The sequence below is a fragment of the Mustela putorius genome, unplaced genomic scaffold (genome assembly GCF_011764305.1).
Source record: "Mustela putorius furo isolate JIRA1106 unplaced genomic scaffold, ASM1176430v1.1 tig00003890_pilon_pilon_pilon, whole genome shotgun sequence".
Taxonomy (NCBI): Eukaryota; Metazoa; Chordata; class Mammalia; order Carnivora; family Mustelidae; genus Mustela; species Mustela putorius.
The window spans coordinates 209,649-231,147 of record NW_025422039.1 but is presented as its reverse complement, the minus strand read 5'-3'; the positions used below and the strand labels follow the sequence as shown (position 1 = coordinate 231,147).

At 47.6% G+C, this 21,499-nt stretch overlaps 1 protein-coding gene across 1 annotated transcript in view; it reads left to right on the top strand.

The window, feature by feature from the left end:
• The window catches only part of LOC123388163 (pecanex-like protein 2), a 71,396-nt gene that overhangs the window by 39,172 nt on the left and 10,725 nt on the right, over positions 1 to 21,499 (top strand). The window contains 4 exon segments of the mRNA XM_045067370.1: positions 1,743 to 2,008; positions 6,205 to 6,247; positions 6,250 to 6,428; positions 7,118 to 7,230. Of these exon segments, the coding sequence (XP_044923305.1) occupies positions 1,743 to 2,008; positions 6,205 to 6,247; positions 6,250 to 6,428; positions 7,118 to 7,230 (601 nt within the window).

The following is a 21,499-nucleotide window of genomic DNA, read 5'->3' as shown; positions in this document are numbered from 1 at the left end:
GATTATCGTTCGCCTCTGTATTGTCAAATCTAACAGTTAATTCCTCTTGTAATTTGACCTCTAAGCATCATTTAGCATAGCTGATGTTCCCTCTTCCTTGAAACTCTTTATTTTCTTTGTTAACTTGCTTTTGCTATGTTCTGGTTTTCTTATGATCTCATAGGCCACTTCTATTCAGTCGTTTTTTTGGTAGCACCTCACGCTCCCAGCCTCTGAGTGGAATGCTCAGGGCTCAGCTCTAGGACCTCTCCCCTCTCCACAGGTTAATTTAAATAGCCCCTCTCTCCTGATAATTCTCTCAGATGTTATGAATCTCCGCCAGAACCTTTCCCTTGAACTTCGGATTTCTTCATCCAACTGTCTGCCCACATCTCCGTTTTGATTAATAGTGAACAGCTAAAACTTCACATAGACAAAAGAAAATTCCCTGTCTTTCCATCTGCCCGTCCAGAGGCCGCTCCCCCTGCCCCACCCCGGCAATCTTACCTCTTCTGTGAAGCATAATTTCACTTTACACCTCGTTCAGGTCAGAACTCCTCACACCATTCTTTGTCTATCTTTTCAACATCTCATATCCAAATTGTTTCACAAATCCTATCAGGCTACCTTCAGAGAGATCCAGAACCCAATCACTTCTCCCTGCCTCCCCCAACGGCCTTTGTCCAAATCACTGCTGTCTCATCTGTGTTAGCTAGCAGCTCCCTGATGCCACGGCTCCCACCCCTCATCCCTCTCCAGCCCACTCTCTGAACAGCAGCCAGCATGATCTCCTCTGACAGAAATCAGACTCCATTTCTCCTAAGCTAAAAACATCCAAGGGCTTCTCAACCCATTCCACATAGGATCTTTCTCTTTTCCTACTTCTGGTTCATACATACAATCAACTGAAGTGTTTGTTAAATGCACTACTAGATATTCACAAACCCTGTGGCTGGTTTTTTGAAACTACATGCGGGCTACCTCATGTATTTTATTAACTTTCAGGAGGTCACCTTCAGTCCTCCCGCCCATCTGCAGAGATGACTTTAGGTTTCGGCTCTGCCTTGCAGGTGGTACCAGGAACCATGTCATGGGCATACTGTGTGTGCTTCCCTTCAAATCATTGACAGAGATGTTGAGGAAGATAGGCTGTCTCTTTTTCAGATGTGGTTGACACCCATAATCGTCTCCTGTTTTTGGAGTGAATTCCTTTGGTAGTGTACCTGGGGGCCCCCACATGCTGCCCTCAGACACGTGAAGTGAGGTGACTTTCGAGGCTGGGTAGCATGTGTGGTGTGCCCGCAGAGTTAGGCAATGGAGTTCTTCTAGGGAAAGCAGCAAGGAGGAAGCATACCTTCCTGAAAATTCTTGAGCAGGCTCCTACGCACTCTCAGACATCTCCACCTGCCACCTTTACGTAACCTCTTACGCACTCAGCTGCGACCTGTGTGTTTCTGGAAAGGGGAACTCAAGGATATAATCATCCCACATTTCAGCCATTGGTGTCTTGAGCACCATGAAACCTGTCTCCTCTAACACACACACAAATTGGGGAGGAGATGGCCATAAGAATGAATACAAATGAAGACAGGAATTAGTGACGATGAGCTTTGCAACTCACATGGAAATTAAAGAATTAAACACTGATTCCCAGACTTTCTCTAGCATCTTCCCCTCTAACGAGTCCAAGGGGAAAGTCCATTCTGAACCGACGTGACCCAATGACTCCTTGTATAACTTCCATCCTGTCTGTCCTCTGCTAGGAACCTACTGCCAGCAGAGGGAGGTCGAGGCCATCATGGAAGGCGACGAGGAGGACAGAGGCTGCTGTTGCTGCCAGCCCGGCCACCTGCCACACCTGCTGTCCTTTCACCTCCGCTGGCTCACCTGGGAGATCACACGGACTCAGTACATCCTGGAGGGCTGCAGCATCGTAGACAACAGCGCAGCCACCATGCTGCAGGTGTTCGACCTCTGGAGGATCCTCATTCGCTACTACATCAAGGTATTGCTGCCCTGGGCCCTGGATGCTTGTCTGAGGAATAGTTCTGGGCTGGGTCAAGGGGCTCCTGAGATGTTTTGCAAAAAGCTGGATTCTGAAGCTTCCCCGTATCTTCTGAATCAGAGCCCCCGCTAGGTTTGGGAACCACTGGTTTTGTGAAAAATCCTCTAGGGCTTTTGTTTTGCTTGGGGTTCATGGCCCGAGTCACTGTCTAAGTCTGGACACTCACAGGGAGTTCCTTTTCTTACCCGGATCTGTTTCGTCTGTTCTAACCCAGCTGAGTCCTGGTGAGGGGGCATTGTAAATGGCAGTGTCCAGACATCTCCAGGCCTCCGTGGTTATGTGTCCCAAGTATTGATTTAGATGCTCAGCCATTTCCACTCTAGAACCAGAATGGTTTTATAATAGGAACCTAATAATAGGAAAACCCTAGAACCAGAATGGTTTTATAATAGGAGCCTATTAATAGGAAAGCCCCAAAAGTAGAGCGAAATGGCCCAGTTAGGATTAGTTTCGACAGCCTTTCATCCTCACTTGGGTGGAGACAAGAGCATCCTTTGCCTGTAGCTCAGTATCCATGTCTGCACCACCGCTCCAACCTCAGAAAATGTCCCTGTTTGCAGCTGAGTCTCCCAGAGAACGAGTGTGAGCTTTGAGTGAAGGTGCAAAGGGCCAGGGGGGTGACAGCATTTTCCAAAGTGGGAGGGACAGGTGGGAGCAGCCAAGGCTGAGGAGGTCTTTGTGTTGGCTCCTGCTCTGTGGGAGCACTTTGCCTGCGGGAGCCCTGCAGCCTGGCCTCAGAGGGGCCCACATCTTAATGCCTTTTCCCACGGAGATGCTCATCCATCTGCGAACCCAGATGCCCACCCGCTGAGGCTGAAAGAGGGGGTCCGGCAGAGATGAGGAAATGCGAAACAGAAAGAGAACACGGGGGCTTGGAGCTTCGGGGGTTTCCACCAACTGGAAAGGAAGACATTTCGAGACTTGGAATAGCTACTGCGGAGGGTCCCACGCGTGCACCAGTACCGCTAAGGTTTACAGGAAATCAAAGACAGGTTGCAAAAAGTCAGAAGGTTAAGTAACTCGTTAATTATCACATCCCCAGGCAGTTGCAATGAGAAATGTTCGTGACATGCTCTCCTGCACAGACTCTGTAAGAAAGGGTCTTTGGCTCGTGGTCACCACCTTGATGCACAAGTTTCCATCCTACCCCACCCAAACCATCAGTGTTTCACCCAGTCTCATATACGTGGGGGGAGATTTGGAAAGCAGATCGGGGAGCTGTGAGCTTCTGCCTTCTGACCCCACAGTTCACTCCCTCGGCTTTATGAACTAGGCTGCAAGACGTTTTCTTCCAGAGCCAAACCTGGATTTGTCAGTGGGTCCTGAAAGAGCCGTGGTACGCTCCTGTGAGAAGTCTGTCTGTCTCACAAGTGAACGAGGAAGGGGGTGGCAGCTCCATGCCGGGAAGTCCTAGGCTCCTGGGTTCCTTCTGCCACCTGCTGCACCACTTTGGAGACTTCGTGCTCCTAGATGGAAGCTTAAAACGATGGAAAGGAAATCCACAGGCATGCACCTGTGGTCCCCGAGAAAGGCTCCTGGCAGCTGCCACAGTAGGTCCCTGTTGTATCCTGGTGGTTAGAAGCTTGTCCATGTCAGCTGAGCGGGGTGGGGAATGTGCATTCTGGGCAGCCTGGAACCCACACAGAAACTGCCCAGAGCCCCCGTGTTGTTTGCGGTGGTTTCCACTCTGCCCCATCCTCCCCACCCCCGCCTTTGCACACACATTCCCTGTGGTCCCTGCCCCCACCCCGCCAGGTATCCTCCAGCTACCCCCACTGCCCCTCTGCACACAAGCTCCCCTGGGGCTGTGCAGACATTCACCTCGCCTTGCTCTGAAATCTCTCCTACTCACCCTGTAGCAGCTCCCTCAGCACAGGAGCCGCACGCACCGGACTCCTCTCTGGGTCCCCAGGGTTCAGTGTGATGACTTGCATAGGGCGGTGTCCAGGGCATTTTTTTGGACTAAATGAACAAAGGTAACATGGGTCCTGGATCTGGGCCACAGCAGTCTACACAGATGGGATTCAGATGTTGGTGACAGTCTGATCGGCCCACTGTAGGTCTTCGTGTTGAGAATGGGGTTCACTACTGAGCCACATCTCTGTGAACTGGGACCCCCCCCAGAGACAGCCTTCCCATGAGCCAGGCATGTGGGTGGCCACAGAGCAAGTCACCAAGAGTGAGGGAGAAGGAAGGATATACTTTTTCTGGGTTTACCCTCTTGGCTTTTCCAGAGGCCTTGGGGGCACCCTCCGGGGCCTGCTTCTTAATAAATCCCTCCCGTGCACTAGTAAGTAAATTGATACTCACTTCTCTCCTCTCGTAACTCCAAGAAACATGTCTCCCAATTCCTTGCATTTTTTTTAAGATTTTAAGATTTTATTTATTTACTTGACAGAAAGAGATCCCAAGTAGGCATAGAGGCTGGCAGGGTGAGGAGGAAGCAGGCTCCCCACTGAGCAGAGAGCCCAATGCGGGACTTGATCCCAGGACCCTGAGATCATAACCTGAGCCGGAGGCAGCGGCTTAACTCACTGAGCCACCCAGGTGCCCTCCTGTATGTTTTCTAAAATGGCAATTTGAAATCTGAGAAAGAAATCCAGGATAATATGCAAATGGCGAGGCTGAAGGAGCCCTGACCACCCTTGGAATCTGCCAGGTAGTATTTAGTTTATGGGAGAACAATGTCATTAACTCTGTTTTCCAAAAAAGGGGGCTGATGCCAACATGAGAGTTTCGGGTGGGGTGGGAGAGGCACAAAGAGCGATGGTGCATTCTCTTGTGGGGTCTCCTCACGAGCCGGGGGCAGCCCTGTGGCAACCCACTCCCTGAATATGCTGCTAATTATGGATTTGCATGTCCTGCCCTGAAATTCCAATTCCCTGGGCCTGGGGAAGGGCCTTAGCACCTGTATTTTTAAATTACTTTCCTAAGTGATTTAATACACAATGAGGCTTGGGAGTGACTACAGACATATTTGTGCTCCATAGAAACAGATTTCTCTTAAATTCCGAGTCGGTGCTCAGGAGGGGCTGAGACTTGGGGGCATATGGGGCCTCCTGGCACGTCCTGTTAATTCACGTCACCACCGACGGGACTGTTCCAGTGAGGCTTTCTCTAAATACGGCACTCAGGGCTTGCCCGCCCTTTGGTAAGGGGTAGCTCAGAACCTGGGCTTATCACCCCGTGGAGTTAGTTAAAGAAAGTGTCAGGAGTGCTGAGTGGCAGGAGAAGCAGCATTTTAGGGTAAAAACTAATGAGTGTTTTCTTCTATAGCCTTGGTTACGTGGTAAACAAAATGACCTTTGTTGTGCTGGGCTGCTTCAAGTTTCAAGAGCTCAGAGTTTCTTTCTTTGTGTCATGACTATTATTACTTATATTGGGTAGGCAAATCAAGAAGGAAGAAAAGCTTGGAATCATTCCATTACACAAAAGGATTTTTTTTTTTTTAACCTCCTAATAAACTGGGTCAGTTCTGCCACCCTCTATGAATATATTTGAAATCATTTCCTTCCTGATGACTGGAGGTTTTCTCTGGTGCCTTCTCCGCCTCCCCTCGGTTTATTAGTGTTCAAAACCCTCTTTGCAGTCAAGAAATCAGCTTTCCATGAGGGCTGGGTTTTCCCGCTGCCATTGTTCCCGTCCAGGCCTTTCAGAAAGGAGAGGGGCTTATCGCTTACCTTGCAAAATGGGGAGCGTGAAACCCGGACACGTGGAGCTTCCTGCCAGGGCCCCTCTCCTAGAATGTGCACAGGGCAATTGTCTGATAGAACAGGTCGATTTTACAATTAAAATGAGGAACCGGGAGAATCCCTGCTGAAGGACAGATATGGTGAACGCATTCAGAAGAGGTCTTGCTTTCAACATGGATCAGGTTCCTTGTCATCGACTCATTTTCCCCATCCTCACTTATCAGGTTTACTTAGTGCTGTACCCATTCCATCCTGACAGATTCTGAAGGATTTCACACTGTTCACTGACTCTGTCTCCCTCATGGAATTTCTGCCTACGTCAAGTGAAGCGGGGCATGGTTTGCAAGGATTGGGCATGTTCTGTGTTCTCTGGGTGAAAGGAATCGATTCTCCTCATGCCCTGGTGAAGGGAGGGGAGGGGGCCCGGGGCAGAGGAGGGGGAGCCAAGCTGCAGGGTGTGCTGGGAAGTCCCCCAAACTTCTCTCCTGGATCAAAAATGAATCCTTTCTGAAGTCTTGCAGCCTTTTTCCAAGTGGCATTACATTGAGCGTGACCTTGCCATGTTCAACATTAACGTGGATGATGACTACCTCCCGTGTCTCCAGGGGATAACCCGCACCAGCTTCTGCAATGTATATCTAGAATGGATTCAGTACTGTGCACAGAAGGGTCAGGAAAGTGGGGCTAGAGGTGTTGGGTTAAATTTGAAACATGAGGAGCATTTTATAAAGTCCATTCCTGCTTAGGCTGTATGGTAGACAATGATCAAATAGAGCAGCAAGAACATTGGTGTTTGGATAAGTGTTTGTTTAACACGTAAGCAGAATTTTAAAGGAAGAATCCATATACCCTGTCTCCAGCGAAGGAGACTTGGAAGGTATATTTCCCTCTATGCTGTGCTCAGGGTTAGTGCAATTTTAAGCCTTTGGCATGGATTTGAAGCTCTGGAAACCTCTTTGTGTAGAGCTGCTTTTTGAGATTTCCAAATAAAAAGGATTATCTGTGCCAAAATGCAGGGTATTGAATCATGGACCGGGGAACCAATCTGTTTAGCAATCAAGATGGTTCAACCCACTCCCACAGTTGGGTCTCATGGCATTATTGTTCCCGCGCTGAGGACACTTGGAGATGAACACAGCCTCTTAGGAATGAAACCAAGGACAATGACAGCTTCTCAAAAGTAGCTCCCTCATTTCAATTTTTTCCCTCTCCAACCACAGGAGAGAGTGTTTCAGGAATCAGAGAGTTCCCCCATCCCTGGGTCACGGTACGGGACCAAGTGACCCCAATGGCTGACTTACAAAGCCCCCTGAGATATGACTCTGTGTCGCTGTGTGATGGAATCCCTGGGAAAGTTGAATTAACATCCTTGCTCTTCCAGCCCTCCAAGAACCTGGACAGTGATGAGGACTCTGCTTTAGTGACCCTGTCCTTTGCCCTGTGCATCCTGGGGTGGAGAGCTCTGGGAACGGCCACCCACAACATGGCTCTCAGGTATGTGAGAAAACCATTGGTACAGGCACCAAGATTTTGTATTTTTGTCAGTTGTTTTTCTTTATTTTTAAGTTTGACTGTTTATGTAGCTATTTCTTGCCATAATAAATTGTGCTGGGCCCATAAGGAGACTTTGTGACCATTGGGAACTCTACATTTGGAAATAGCACAAATACAGAACAGCTAAATCCCCGGGATTCCAGACACAGGAACTTCTGTGTCACAAGAGTCCTGGTGGGTTTGCTGGAAAGATGAAATGAAACCATTTATTAGAACTACCTAGCCTGGTCTCTAGCAAAATGAATACTTAATAAAGGTCTGTTCCCAGGGCTCCTGGGTGGCTCCGTCGGTTGAGCATCCAACTCTTGCTTTTGGCTCAGGTTGTGATCTCAGGGTCATGAGATCGAGCCCCGCACCTGGCTCTGCACTCAGCATGGAGTCTGCTGGAGATGGTCTCTCTCTCTCCCTCTGCCTCCCCCGCCCTCAAGCTTGCACTCACACACCCTCTCTCTCTCTCAAATAAACAAATCTTAAAAAATAAAGGTTCATTCCCTTTTTGTGTTTTTCCAACAAAAGAAAAGCAGCACATCTGTACTCTAGTCTAGACTACCCTTCCCTGTCTCTGTGGGACTTTGATTAATTGGATGTCCCTTTGGCTGGTTTTTCAAGCTCTTTTTCTACCCAGATCTTCCTGTCCTGTATGTACATAGCTCAAGTTTCTCTCCTTTTTCAAACAGTTGAGCTATAACTGACCTATAACTTTGTATTACTTTCATAATGATTCAGTATTTGTATATATTACAAAATGATCGCCTCCGTAAGTTTAGTTAATGTGCATCCCCATATGTATTTTTATTATGTTACAAACCTTTTATTTTGTGGTGGAATTTTTAGGATTATCTCTCTTAGCACCTTGCAAGTAAGCAATACAGTATTGTTAGCTAGAGTCACATGTCTTACGTTACATCCCATGACTTGTTTATCTATGACTGGAAGTTGGTGACTTTTTTTTTAATTTATTTATTTAACTTTATTTTTTATTTATTTTCAGCATAACAGTATTCATTATTTTTGCACCACACCCAGTACTCCATGCAATCTGTGCCCTCTATAATACCCACCACCTGGTACCCCGACCTCCCACCCCCCTGCCACTTCAATCCCCTCAGGTTGTTTTTCAGAGTCCATAGTCTCTCATGGTTCACCTCCCCTTCCAATTTCCCCAAACTCCCTTCTCCTCTCTATCACCCCTTGTCCTCCATGCTATTTGTTATGCTCCACAAATAAGTGAAACCATATGATAGTTGACTCTCTCTGCTTGATTTATTTCACTCAGCATAATCTCTTCCAGTCCCGTCTATGCTGCTACAAAAGTTGGGCATTCATCCTTTCTGATGGAGGCATAATACTCCATAGTGTATATGGACCACATCTTCTCTATCCATTCATCCATTGAAGGGCATCTTGGTTCTTTCCATAGTTTGGCGACCGTGGCCATTGCTGCTATAAACATTGGGGTACAGATGGCCCTTCTTTTCACTACATCTGTATCTTTGGGTTAAATACCCAGTAGTGCAATTGCAGGGTCATAGGGACGTTCTATTTTTAATTTCTTGAGGAATCTCCACACTGTTCTCCAAAGAGGCTCCATGAAGTTGGTGACTTTTGTCCACTCACCCATTTTGTATGTCCCCCACCCCCACCCCAGCACCCACCAGTCTGTTCTTTGTATCTATGAGCTTGGTTTTTCAGATTTTATGTATATAAGATCATACGGTATTTGCTTTCCTCTGACTGACTTCACTTAGCATAATGCCCTCAAGGTCCATCCATGTTGTCACAAATGGTAGGATTTCCTCTTTCTTATGGATGAATAATATTTTCAAGTTTCTCTTCTTAAAGAACAAAAACAAGGTTAAATTCTCTCCTGCCTTTTTCACCCTTCACCCTCTGTCACCCGGTCTTCTCTTGCATTCACGCACAAGCTCCAGAACTTTCCATCACCAATGACACTGAACTCTGTGGCCCCCACCACCCCACTGCCACTTGACCTTCCACTCCTGCTACACCCATGAAGTGGCTGTTGTGAGATGAGGTTCTCATCCCCCAATCACTGGCCATTTCAGACTTCTCCTTTGGCACTTAGCACCAGGGGCCAAATGTTCTAGATTCCTCTTGTCTGTCTGGATCACCTGGATGGCTGCACATTAACATCTCCTGGGGAGACTTCTAAATATTTAAATAGTAGCCCATGCCCTCCCCTAGTCCAGACCAGTGACATCAGAACCCTGAAGGGGTGGGGCAAGCATGAGGATTACGCCCCCCAAGTGATGTCAGTGTGTGGTCAAGGCTGACCATCATAGAGACCCGGGGAGCTCAAAATCAGTTCCACGTAGGCTCCCTTCACTGGTTTCTCGTCTGCTTTGCATGTTCTTCAGGATTTCTGTATCATGTCCTTGACACCAGGCCCTTTGGGACTCAACTGAAGTGCGCATTGTTAGGCTGGAGTGTAAGCTTCTGAAGGGCAGAACCCCCTCACGTTTTAGCTTAACAACCTTCTCAAGCCCTGGGCGTCGGATCAGTGAGCCCGGGCAACCTCGCTGACCCTTCCCCAGGGTGGGCAGTGGGTTTCGGCCACTGCTGGTCGTGCATCCGTCAGGGGTGCAGTGGTGTGGCTGGCACATCTCCTCATTTCTCCCTCGAGGCCGTGGCCTCGAGGGCCTCTGAGTAGAAGGTCAGCACCTAGGACGTCAGAATGTGTGACTCTTTCATTGCCCACATGTCTGAATTTTATGATTTTCTTCAAGGTGAGAAATGCTCAGTGACTTACCCGTGTGAGTGCTTAGTGAAGCCCTGTCCTAAGAAGTACCCCGGGGAGAAGCTCACGGGCTTCTCCCGCTGCACTCAGCCTCCAGCAAGGTCCTGACAGTGCCCTCTGTGGTCCATTGTCCAGGGCCTCATTTGATGATGGGAAGCCCAGCAGGAGGTTCCGGGGCAGGCTTTGCAGAAACAGGATCATGTGGTTGCATCAGGAGCCCCTTAGGAAACGGTAGGGAGGAACTATAAGGAAGGAACACCGTTGGGGAAGGGTTTTGGAGGATTCTGGAATCTTCTGAAGACTTCTGGAGTCTTCAGATAGTCCTAGCATCCAGGCAGGTGGTATTTTGTTTGATCCATCTGAAGCTGGTTTTAAAAAAAAAAAGTTCCAAATTTTCTGTACAAATTGCAGATAAGATGCTTTGAGGATTTGTTCTTTCAGTTCCCACCTGAGCACCGTTTGCGAAGACTTCTTCTCTCTTGCTCCTTGAGGAACTCGTTCCATGATTCCTGATCGGGGGGTTTCTTGCCAGGTCAGCTTTATTTGTTTTTTTCTTGATTAAGCACCAGACTCACCAGCTGCTTTTATAAACCTCACATTGATGGGATTTTCTTTGTCTCAAACAGTTTCTCATACTCCATGTCACCTCTGCTCGTTCCAAACATAGTGATGAGATAAATCTGGGAATAATATTATCGGTGCTCTAGGGAAAGCTCTGATTATCTGGGACTGATTCCCTTTACTGAGCGGTCCCACAGCACAGCAAAGTCTGACAGTACACTTCCATGTTAGCCGTGGAATAATAAAGGTGACAGATTTCACAGACCGGCCTGGCCCAGTGGTTCCGGGGCCTGGTGCCCACAGAGTTCTGACTTGGTTGTGTCATGGGGCAGGGGAGGGACGCAGTGTGACTGGAGGTGGGACAGAGCAGGACGGCACCCCCAGCTCTACTTTAGACGAACAGCTGTGCTCTACATTTTATATGCTAGAATTCAATATATGGTTTTGCTTGCAAAAAAAGAAAAAAGTCCATAGTTCAAAAAACGTTTTAATGTAATTTTTATAGATACAGTTAAATGGCTTTCCAAAAAAGCTGCCCCAATTTATAGTCTAACCAAGAGTGTTTTGCCATATCCTTACTAATGCTGGAGATTCGGTCTTTAATTTTTCTAGTCTCATGGGTGAAAGATTATCTCATTCTCATTTGAATTTGCATTTCTATTATTAATAGCAAAGGTAAAGATCATTTTACATATTTATTGGTGACATATTTTTTCTGTGAATTGCCTGCCTATTTATGTGCATTACCCGTTTCTATTAGGCTCTTACTGATTCTTAGGAGGTATTCTCATCTTATGATCTTAATATATGTTAAAAATATTTTCCATCAAGCTACACTTGTCTTCTATCTACTACCCCTTTTAAAAAATTATAATTTCTAAATTTTGTGTCTTTCTTAGAAGTGTTTTTCTTTCAGCTCCAGGACATAAAAATAATAGCCCCTATTTCCCTCTGATAATTCTACACTTTTACTTCTTTCTATTTAGTTTTTGAGTCCTATCGGGTCTTAGGTTTTGATTATAATCTACTTATTAGGTAATTACCTACATTGTTATATTTTCATGGAGTCTAGCAGAGGACACGAGACATGTGGGTCAGAGACAAAGGGCTTTATTTCTCGTAAACAGGGGCAGCATAAGATTCAGAGTGTTTGGCTCTCTTCCCCTGGCCCCTAAGACCCAGAGAGCACCATTTTCCATGACAGGAGAAGAGCACTTAGCTCAAGGAACCAGCCATTTTGTAGCAGAAAGAGATGCCATTTCATCCCTCGAGGATTCTCATTGGAAACCTGGCCCTGGGCAATGGCCTGGATCTTGCATTCTGGGCAAAGCAGTAGGATCTGTTGGAGAAGGAGCCCACTAGACTACCAGCTCCTAACAAATCAACTAGAATGTATTTTCATACATGATGGGAGATAGGGATCCATTTTTCCCCCCAAGAGGATAGCTAATAGTCCAATACCATTTGCTAAGTAGCTCATTAGTGATTCAGTCAGTGAGTTAAAAACACCACTCATTTGAAATACCACTTTTGCCATAGTCTATATTCCCATTCATAGGGGGTACACTTCTGGATTTACAGGTCTGTTAAAGTGATCAATCTGTCTGTCTTATAACAATAACATACTGTTTGGTTTCCTAGAGTGATAACATAATTTTGGTATCTGAGAAGTCTAGTCCCCCTGTTTTTGCTTTTTCCTTGTTGTTTTTTGGTGGGACCCTTCTTGCTCATGTTCTCCTCAGGTGAAATTTAGACTCACATTTTATAAAAAGCTCTGTTGGCTTTTTGATTGAGACTGTATTGAATTTGCTGCTTGAGAAAACACAAATGTCATTCAGTGACACAGCTCATCTTTGAGATCATTCCATTTATTTAATGTCTTTCAGTAAACTTTTACCATTTTTTGAGATTTTTCATCTCTGAATGGGTTATTTCTAGATATTTTGTAGGTTTATTTTAATTGGGCAGAGAATTTTTCTTTCCTGTCACATTTTTAATTGGTTACTGTTGGCATATGGGAAGGTGATTTATTTTTATATTTGCTCTCATTTGGGGCACACCTATGAACTCTGTTATAAACATGATATTATAATTAATTCTCTTTGATTTTCTGGTTGGAAGACATATCAGCAAATAATGATGGTTATGGCTTTTTTTTTTCTCCCCAATATTTATTTTCAGTTCTTTTTCTTATTACTTAGGCTATGACCTCCAGGGCAGTGTTGGAAATGGGAATCTGTGTTTGTTTCCTATTACTTCGGGAACTAATTACCACAGACTTGGTGGGTTAAAGGAATATAAATTAATTATCTTAGAGTTTAGGAGGTTGGAAGTCCAAAGTGGGGTTCACTAGGCTAACATCAGGATATCTGTTGGGCGGCGTTCCCTCTAGAGGCTCTGAGGAAGGGCCCATGCCCTGTCCTAAAGGCTGCCTCTTATTCCATTTTTCCAGCCAGCAGGACAACATCTTCTGATTTCTGTCTGACTCAAACTCGACTTCTCCTGCTTCCTTCTTCCCCTCACAAGGATCCTTATGAGTACATCGGGTCTGCCCAGATAGTCTTGGACAATCTCCCCATCTCAGAATTCTTAATCACATCTGAAAAATTCCTTCTGCTGTTTAGGGTAACATGATCACAGGTTCCAGGAATTAGGATATGGACACCTTTGGGACCCCTTATTCTGCTATTCTGCTACCACAGCATCCTTGCCTTAATCCATGTATTATAGGGAATAAGAGTAACACTTTAGGATTAAAAAGTAGGGTTTGTTTTAGGTTTGTAATAGGCATCTTATCAAGTCAGGGAGTTTCCTCCCCTTCCTAGCTCGCTAAATGAAATTTTTATCAGGAAAGGATGTTAAGTTATTTTAAAATGTGGGAGCATAAATTCAAATGATATTCTTCTCCTTAAATCTACTAATGTAATGACTTACATTAATAGGGTTCTTCATTGTTGAAGTAGCCTTACAATTCTGAGATAACCTCTATTTGGTCATGTTATATTATTCTTTTTATACAGTGATGAATTCAACTTGCCAATTTTTTTTGAATGGGGGAGGGGGAGGAGTGCAAAGGGAGAGAGAGAATCTTAAGCAGGCTACCACACCCAGCACAAAGCCCATTGTGGGGTTTGATCTCACCACCACAAGATCATGACGTGAGCTGAAGTCAAGAGTCAAGATTCTTAACCAACTGAATCACCCAGGTGCCCCACGACTTGCTAATATTTTATTTAGTGTAGTTACTTCTGTGTTCGAAGGATGTATGGCCCGTGACCTCTGTGTGTGCGCATGTGGGCAATCTACCATTATGTCATTTTAAGATCAGGAATATGCCCTTAGCTGTACTTGATGAAGTCTCACAGGTCATTCTCACATATTTAATGTTAAAGAGTAAACAGAGGATTTTCAAACTCTGACTTCCCAGAGGGGTCTTACACAGCAGCTTAACATAAGTCATAGACTCTGCTTTATTTGATGGATTTGTTGGCGAAGTATTTTTGACCTTATGACCAGGAACACAGCACGATGGAAATCTTCAAGAAATAAAAACGTGTACGTGCAAAACTAGAAAGAGTAAATTGAGAATCAATTAAAATGATATGCTGGATGCAAGCGAGCCAGGAGCACAAACATATTACAATGTCTTAACAAAAAATATCGATATGTTTTGGAGACAGAATGGATTAATATGGATGTCCCAAGCAAATACTGATAATTTTTTTGGATTTGGAATTTAAGGCCCATTTGGTCTGGAGAACTGTGTCTGCGACTGAAGAAAGGCACACATCCATAAAGAGATGCTTTAGCAGGAAGTCAAAATAGTTTCACTGACCCCAAGCTAAAAGATAGCTTGATTGTTACCTTCTATTACACGAAAGTTGGAGAGCAGATCCTGGCCAATGTGCCATTTATAGAGATAAAGGTGAGAAGATGGCAGCATTTTATAGTAGCAACATGTTTGCTCGAAGGAGAAATCTTACTGGCTCTTGGAGTAGACTTGGGTTCCAAGAGGATTGAGAACCCCAAGGTCAACAGTCTTGAAAAATGGTAGACAAACAAGCCAGCCATAGATGTGCTGTGCCAAGCCCCATGCAGGAGACAGGGAGCCCTAACACGTGGCCTATGGCAGGTCGCTGTTGTGGTCTGAGGTCACATATGCCATATGCCCACCCTTATCACCCCCAGTGGACAGAGGAAAACAGTGTTCTTCAGAATTCCAGGAATTCCAGACGTCCTACAGGATCACCTTGCAGAACAAGATTGAGGTCCCCTTGCTCGACTGTGGTTGGAAACTCAGAAGCAAGAATCTAGAAAAGAAAGAGACAAAATAAATACAATGCAAGATCCTGACTAAAATCAGGACCATCCAGCTCAGCTCAGAGGGTTGGAGTGTATAGAAAATCTGCAAGTTTATAAGTTAGAAAAAGGAGCAAGCATTTCTGGGACCTTGGGTTGTGATACTACGTGGGACGGTCTTCTTCCTTGGCCTGGTGTAGGGGTTAAACTCCGTGGTCCTGGCTCCCTTCCTTCTCTGACATGGCTGGACATCTCTAGGAGACACCCAGATTCTCTGGTCCCTTATCTCAGGATTCCCCGGGCAGCTTGGTCAGAATATAGACCCCAGACCCCCTCACAAACCACCAGCAGAGGAGCTCCAGGAACTGGGTCAGAAAATCTACTTTTGACGTTGAACAGCTGCCATGTACCTGATCCCTGGGCTCCCTGGGCGGCCTCAAGAAGCACTTTCACTGGCTAATGGTAGTGACCCATCGATATGGAGGCTCAGGAGCACAGAGCGTTGGTGTAAAAACATCATGAGGTCAAACGCATTTTTAAAAAGCTTTTCATCAAATCTTGCCTTTTAATGATTTCTTACTTGGGAATTACGGTTTCATCATTTGTTCGGGATTCAGTTGAAACAACATCCCTGAAGGCCACCCCCTTGCTCTCCAGTCATGAGGCAGGATTCTGCAGCATAAACATCCCTTTGTTTACACCTGGAGCTTACGCTGAAATGAGACGAAAGGTAGCAGGGAACATTTAAGATGTGCTCCCTGCACACATACAGGGGCAGTGCTTCATGCTCGACGTGAGTTTATACACTGTCGAGGCTTGAGAGAGGATGAGGTAGGTAGTTACTGGCTGGAAGTCCCAGGATGAGGACAAGTGGCCGGCTAAGTGTTTCACCACAGTGGGGTCCCACCCAGCCTCCAGAGTCCTGCTCCTGACCTCTATGCCCTCTGAACCCCATCTGTCCTGTAGGAAATCCTCAGAGCGCCCTCATCCCTGTGGCCTGTGTTCCCACCTTCCACACACCCAGGCTTCCTTTGTGGATGGCTTGTCCATGGTGTGTACCGCTGAGAGCTGCTGAAGGTGCCTGTGGAAGTGCCTCCTGGGCGCACGGCCCTCTGTGTTCAGGGATGCTTCACCCTCTGGCCTGCACCTTGCCCTGTCCTGCTGGCTGGGGCCCTCTCCAGTGGGAGCTGCTTCTGCCTGCGCTCTCAAGTCTCCCGCTCTCTTGAACTTGACTTCTGCATTTTTCAGGATTCAGGCATGGGTCCCAGGGAGCAGATGAATGCTGGACACCAGGGTGGATTGGCTCCCTCCCCAGCACCGACATGTGTCCTTTGTCCTCAAATCACACGTGTGCGTCCACTCAGTCCCTGGCATAAGTAGATCTTCGCTGGCCGCTCACCCAGGCTTCACATCTCCCTGGACAAGTTCCATTTTAAGGATGAACACAGAAAGAAAGAGATGATAATGAGGTTGAGGGACTTGCCAATATCAACAAGTATCAGAGCCAAAATTGAATCTTGGGTTTAGGTTTCTGGCTCCCATCCCTCCAGTTCTTCTGGGCCATATGCTGCCTCGCCGTGTGGTTCCTGAACTCTGAAACCGAGTGAAGTACCTTGATCCTACCCAAGGGACTCCGTTGATTGTTGTCAGCATGCCCTTCAGGTGGCAGGTCGCTGGGATCCAGACCGCAAGCTGGTTTGATCCTAGAGCCGATAGACTAGCTTCCTAGGTAAAGCATGCATGAAAGCATTCTTAATACAATATCAATTCAGGGTGCGTGCTGAGTATATACACCAAACTGAACTTTCAAAAATGACTGGCAGCTGACCTCAGGAGGATGGGATGGGGTTGACTTCAAGAGCCGGTTCTTTCTCACACAGCCTCTGGGCTGGTCGGTAAGAAGACGGCTCCAGCTGCATGCTCTCAGAGCAAGGTTTCCTGGATGGGTGGGGAGCCAGAAGGCAGCCATGGCTTTGCTCCAATGTGTCTTCAGAGGGATGAGATACGAGTCTTTGTTCCCACCTCGCTTACCCTCTTTCTTATCCCTTTCTGGCCGGTTTCCTTTTTTTTTTTTTTTAAGATTTTATTTATTTGACAGTGATCATAAGTAGGCAGAGAGGCAGGCAGAGACAGAGGAGGAAGCAGGCTCCCTGCTGAGCAGAGATCTCGATGTGGGGCTCGATCCCAGGACCCTGGAATCATGACCTGAGCCGAAGGTAGAGGCTTTAACCCACTGAGATACCCAGGCGCCCCTGGCCTGTTTCCTCTTAAAGGAAAGGCTACAATAATACATCTAGTGCAAGCACCCATGCAAATGAGTTGAGCTAATGGGATGGAAAGTGCTTAGTAATCCACAAGCCACCAGGAAGATGGAAAATTATCCGCCTCTTGCTCTCTTGCTTAGAGGTGATGCTCGTCACCTGGTCTATTCTTGTTCATTAGTGTGTGTGTTGGGGGAGGGACTCTTTAGCAGGAGAGTGTGGCCAGAGTGATGGAATTAGCCACGAAACCAGGGCAGTTGTTGAATTGCACAGAGGGAGCAAAGCCCACGAAGGCATGCTGGGCTCCCGAGGTGGACGTGATCTTGGAGCCTGGAGTCCCGACTGAGGAGGATAGGCAGAGCTCCCTCTGCAGCTTCGTTACTAATCAGTAAGCACGGGGAAGCCCAGCCCACAAGTCACACTTTATTGTTCACATATGGTCTACCAGCTCTCCTTTTTTTTTTTTTTTAAGATTTTATTTATTTATTTGACAGAGAGAAATCACAAGTAGATGGAGAGGCAGGCAGAGAGAGAGAGAGAGGGAAGCAGGCTCCCTGCTGAGCAGAGAGCCGGATGCAGGACTCGATCCCAGGACCCTGAGATCATGACCTGAGCCGAAGGCAGCAGCTTAACCCACTGAGCCACCCAGGCGCCCTACCAGCTCTCCTTTAACGCGATGCTCGGTGGCAGAAGGCTCTTCTCAGGGCTGAGCTGTAAAGACACAGTCTATGGCCTGTTTGGAAAGGAGCAAAAAAGGAACGAATCAGTCATTGTTCTGGGGAGCCCACTGCGATTCCTAAAGAAACTACCCGCCATAAAACTGTTTCCCCCTGAATCCTAAAATTCATTAAGGCTGGATCCAATATTTCATTGTCCAAAACTGGAAATCTGTAACCTCCCGTGGAGCTTTTTCTCAAAAAGAGAAGGCTTCTCAGCAGAGGCCTGATAAAACTTTAGGCTTCGTGGCTCTCTGCTGTGGGGGCCAGCCCATGTTCTAACCTGCCTGACTTCACCCCACCAGGTGCCAGAACACACCATTTCCTTTCTTCCTGCCACCCCCCACCCTCATTGTGAGATACAAAAAGGTCTCTAAACGTCTCCCGGGGGCCCAAATTGCCAGCAGTTGAGAACCAGTGAGAAGAGGGTACAGGTGAGGGGCAGGCTGAACCTATCAGTGATGTCAAGCAAAAGTGGGGCTCAGGGGGATGGCATAAGCAGCCTCGGGCCAGAAGGGAGCCAGGAGGACCCTTATGTAAATAAAGAAAGCGGAGTTACAAGAGGGTGAAAACAAAGAGCCTTTGTTTCAACTGGCTGTCCTCATTCTGTCCTTGCTAGGAACGGTGATGGTGGAGGCGTTGAAATGAGTAGTACTAGTTAAAGCATAAACTTCGGGCCAGGCGCAAGCTAGCAAACTGGCAGGGGCTGGTTCTGCAAGGGACAGCCAGAGCCTCAAGCCAGAAAACAGCATTTTCTAGAGGGGCTGGGAGCAAGGGTGCTTAAGAACCAGGGAGCCCAGTCTCTCATCTATATGTATCACCAGCAGTTATGTCTTTGTTCAGAGGAAGCTGGGTCAGGAACTAGAAAGATGAGCATGGGGGAGTTCGGGCAATCAGAGAATCCGTGGAGACCCAGCTCTGTGGCTGCTGGTGTCTGTGGGGCTGCAGAGTCATGCTGAGGTGGTGGCCGGCACGTCTGTTGTAACGCGCGCACGCACAAATGCACGTGCTGTGGAAAAGGCAAGATCGTGGTTCTGGTCCTTGGCCTGGGGAGTGTGGGTGGAGGCTGGCAGGACAGGGCCCAGGGCCAAGCGGGAAGCAGTGCAGACACGCTACCTCTAATGGAGTCAGCTGAAGGGCCAGGATGATGGGTGTGTCCTCGGGTCTGGCGGGGTGCTGTTGCTTTTCCCTTAAAAAGTGCACTCAAGCACCAGCCGCTCATCGTGATATTAAGAAGTAATATTTTTCTAGTGCTGTTTTTGTTGACATCTGAGACCGCGTTTAGTGCCTGGAAGCCCAGGCTTGTCTCAGCACCATGGTATCTGGTGCTCACATGTGGATATGCATCTTTTTTTTTTTTAAAGATTTTATTTATTTATTTGTTAGACAGAGATCATAAGTAGGCAGAGAGGTAGGCAGAGAGAGGAGGAGGAAGCAGGCTCCCCACTGAGCAGAGAGCCTGATGTGGGGCTCGATCCAGGACCCTGAGATCATGACCTGAGCTGAAGGCAGAGGCTTAACCCACTGAGCCACCCAGGCACCTCGTTATGCATCTTGAGCACACAATTATACCTACTGTCAGGTTCCTTCTGGAACCCAGTCTGCCTTGGTCCCTACCTCATCCTGCACATATGGATGCAGTTGCCTCTGCACTGGGGAACTGCCTGGATGACAGCCTGTTTCACTAATATCCCAGGTCAGGTCAGGGAGGGCTGTGGGGGCGAGGGGGTGGCTGTTTCATCCCCATGAAGGCCAACCTTGATTGACTCAGATATGGTCGTCTTTCCCCATTCCAGCTGTTGGCCTGGGGGTGGGAGCTCATCCTCTCTCAGTGGAATCTTAAAAAGACAGAGCAATATGAAGCTCCAAATCAGAAATGTGCCGCAGGTGTCCCAGAGCCCGGCTCTCTGCCGCTCAGCATCTCTTCCAGCCCATCACTCGCCTCTGCCTTCCTCGGCTTCATTCTCTTAAGGATGAGGAAAAAGCTTTCTTTCAGGACACCGTCACCTTTAAGGTGGTAGGGATGATACTGCCAGTCCAGTGGAATTCTGATTCAGGCTTTGTTTCCTACACCAACTATTTCAAAGGAAGAGCATTAAGTGCGATGGCGTCACTTTCTCCCCCCAAAATGACAAGTAAAGTGTCTGTTGCTGGGGGACTTCCTGAGGAAGGAGAGTTTTCCCTCCTGATGAGTAAGCAGCCTTTGGACACCTGCGCTGAGCACGAGAGCCTGGCACCCGGAACTCCTTGGTTGCCCTCTGGTCTGCAGAGGCTCCTCTGGGTATCTGCCAAGTCCCTTAATGTTCCTTTGCCACCAAACCCATCCTATGTCTGGATCAGTGTTTTGTCTTCCTGTGTATGCAAGAAAGATGGCATTCTGAACCTTTCCAGAACAGCTCACCCATGTTCTGCAACTTAGCTGTCCCTTCACAGTGCTCAGCCTCCATCCGACGACAGTGGCATTTTCGGACATTTTCAGCTGACAGCTTTGCCACTGGCATTCGCCCTCTGTAGCCCGGCCCTGCTGTCCCGTAACTCTCTCCTAGGTGCCTCCCAGGTGGTCACTAAAGCTCACAGCCCAGGAAGTCTTTGTTCTGTGAGGGGAGAGCCCTTTGGAAAGGCTGCCTCCTGGAACTCCTTCTGGAAAGTTCCGGGCTCCGGCAGACCACAGCACCCCGAGCCCCACCTGCCTAGACCTCAGCTGCTTCTGTTTCCCACAGTCTGCTCTGACTCAAAGCCTCGGCGTTCCTCTCCAGAGAGTTCCAGAAGGAAATTAATGATAGTGGTACGTTTTGCCACGAAATGCTAAAATAGCAATCAGTGGAGCGATTTCCCTGACGTGCAGTCTAACGGGCTGCGCCGAATCAGAAGTCCTGTGCAGCGAGCCAGCTCGTTAAGTCCTTGTGAGTAGCCGTCCTGTGACACTCTGCTTCTCACACGTTTTCTAGCTCATTCTGTCCCGGTTCAGCCCTATCAGGGCTGCTGCTGCTTGTACTTGCCTCCTAACTGCCACTCAGGGATCCGAGAGGCCAGGGCTGTTGGACGGAGTCTAGCAGCAGAAATAAAGAAGAACCCTCTTCCTGTTCCCATTATACAGGATCCATTGCCTTCTCGAACCCGGGTGCCTGACCGTCATCCCAACTGTAAAGTGTCCAGACCATGGACGATTTCACTTGGGAGGACGCTCGTGTTTGTGATCCTGGCGGTGCTCAATTATGTGCAGGGAATGGAGGCAGGGCAGGAAAGACCTCGGAACGTGAAAACCCAGAAAACCCTTCATCATTCATTTTATTTTATTTTATTTTATTTTTTAAAGATTTTTCTTATTTATTGGACAGACAGAGATCACAAGTAGGCAGAGAGGCAGGCAGAGAGAGGAGGAGGAAGCAGGCTCCCCGCTGAGCAGGGAGCGCGATGCGGGGCTTGATCCCAGGACCCTGAGATCATGACCTGAGCTGAAGGCAGAGGCTTTAACCCACTGAGCCACCCAGGCACCCCCAGTCTTTCATTTTAAACACCCCCACCCCCCGCCCCATGATGCCTCTTACACACCCATTCACCCAAGGCTATGGCTGGGAAGTGGACATGCTCGGAGGGTCCAGATGACCCATCTG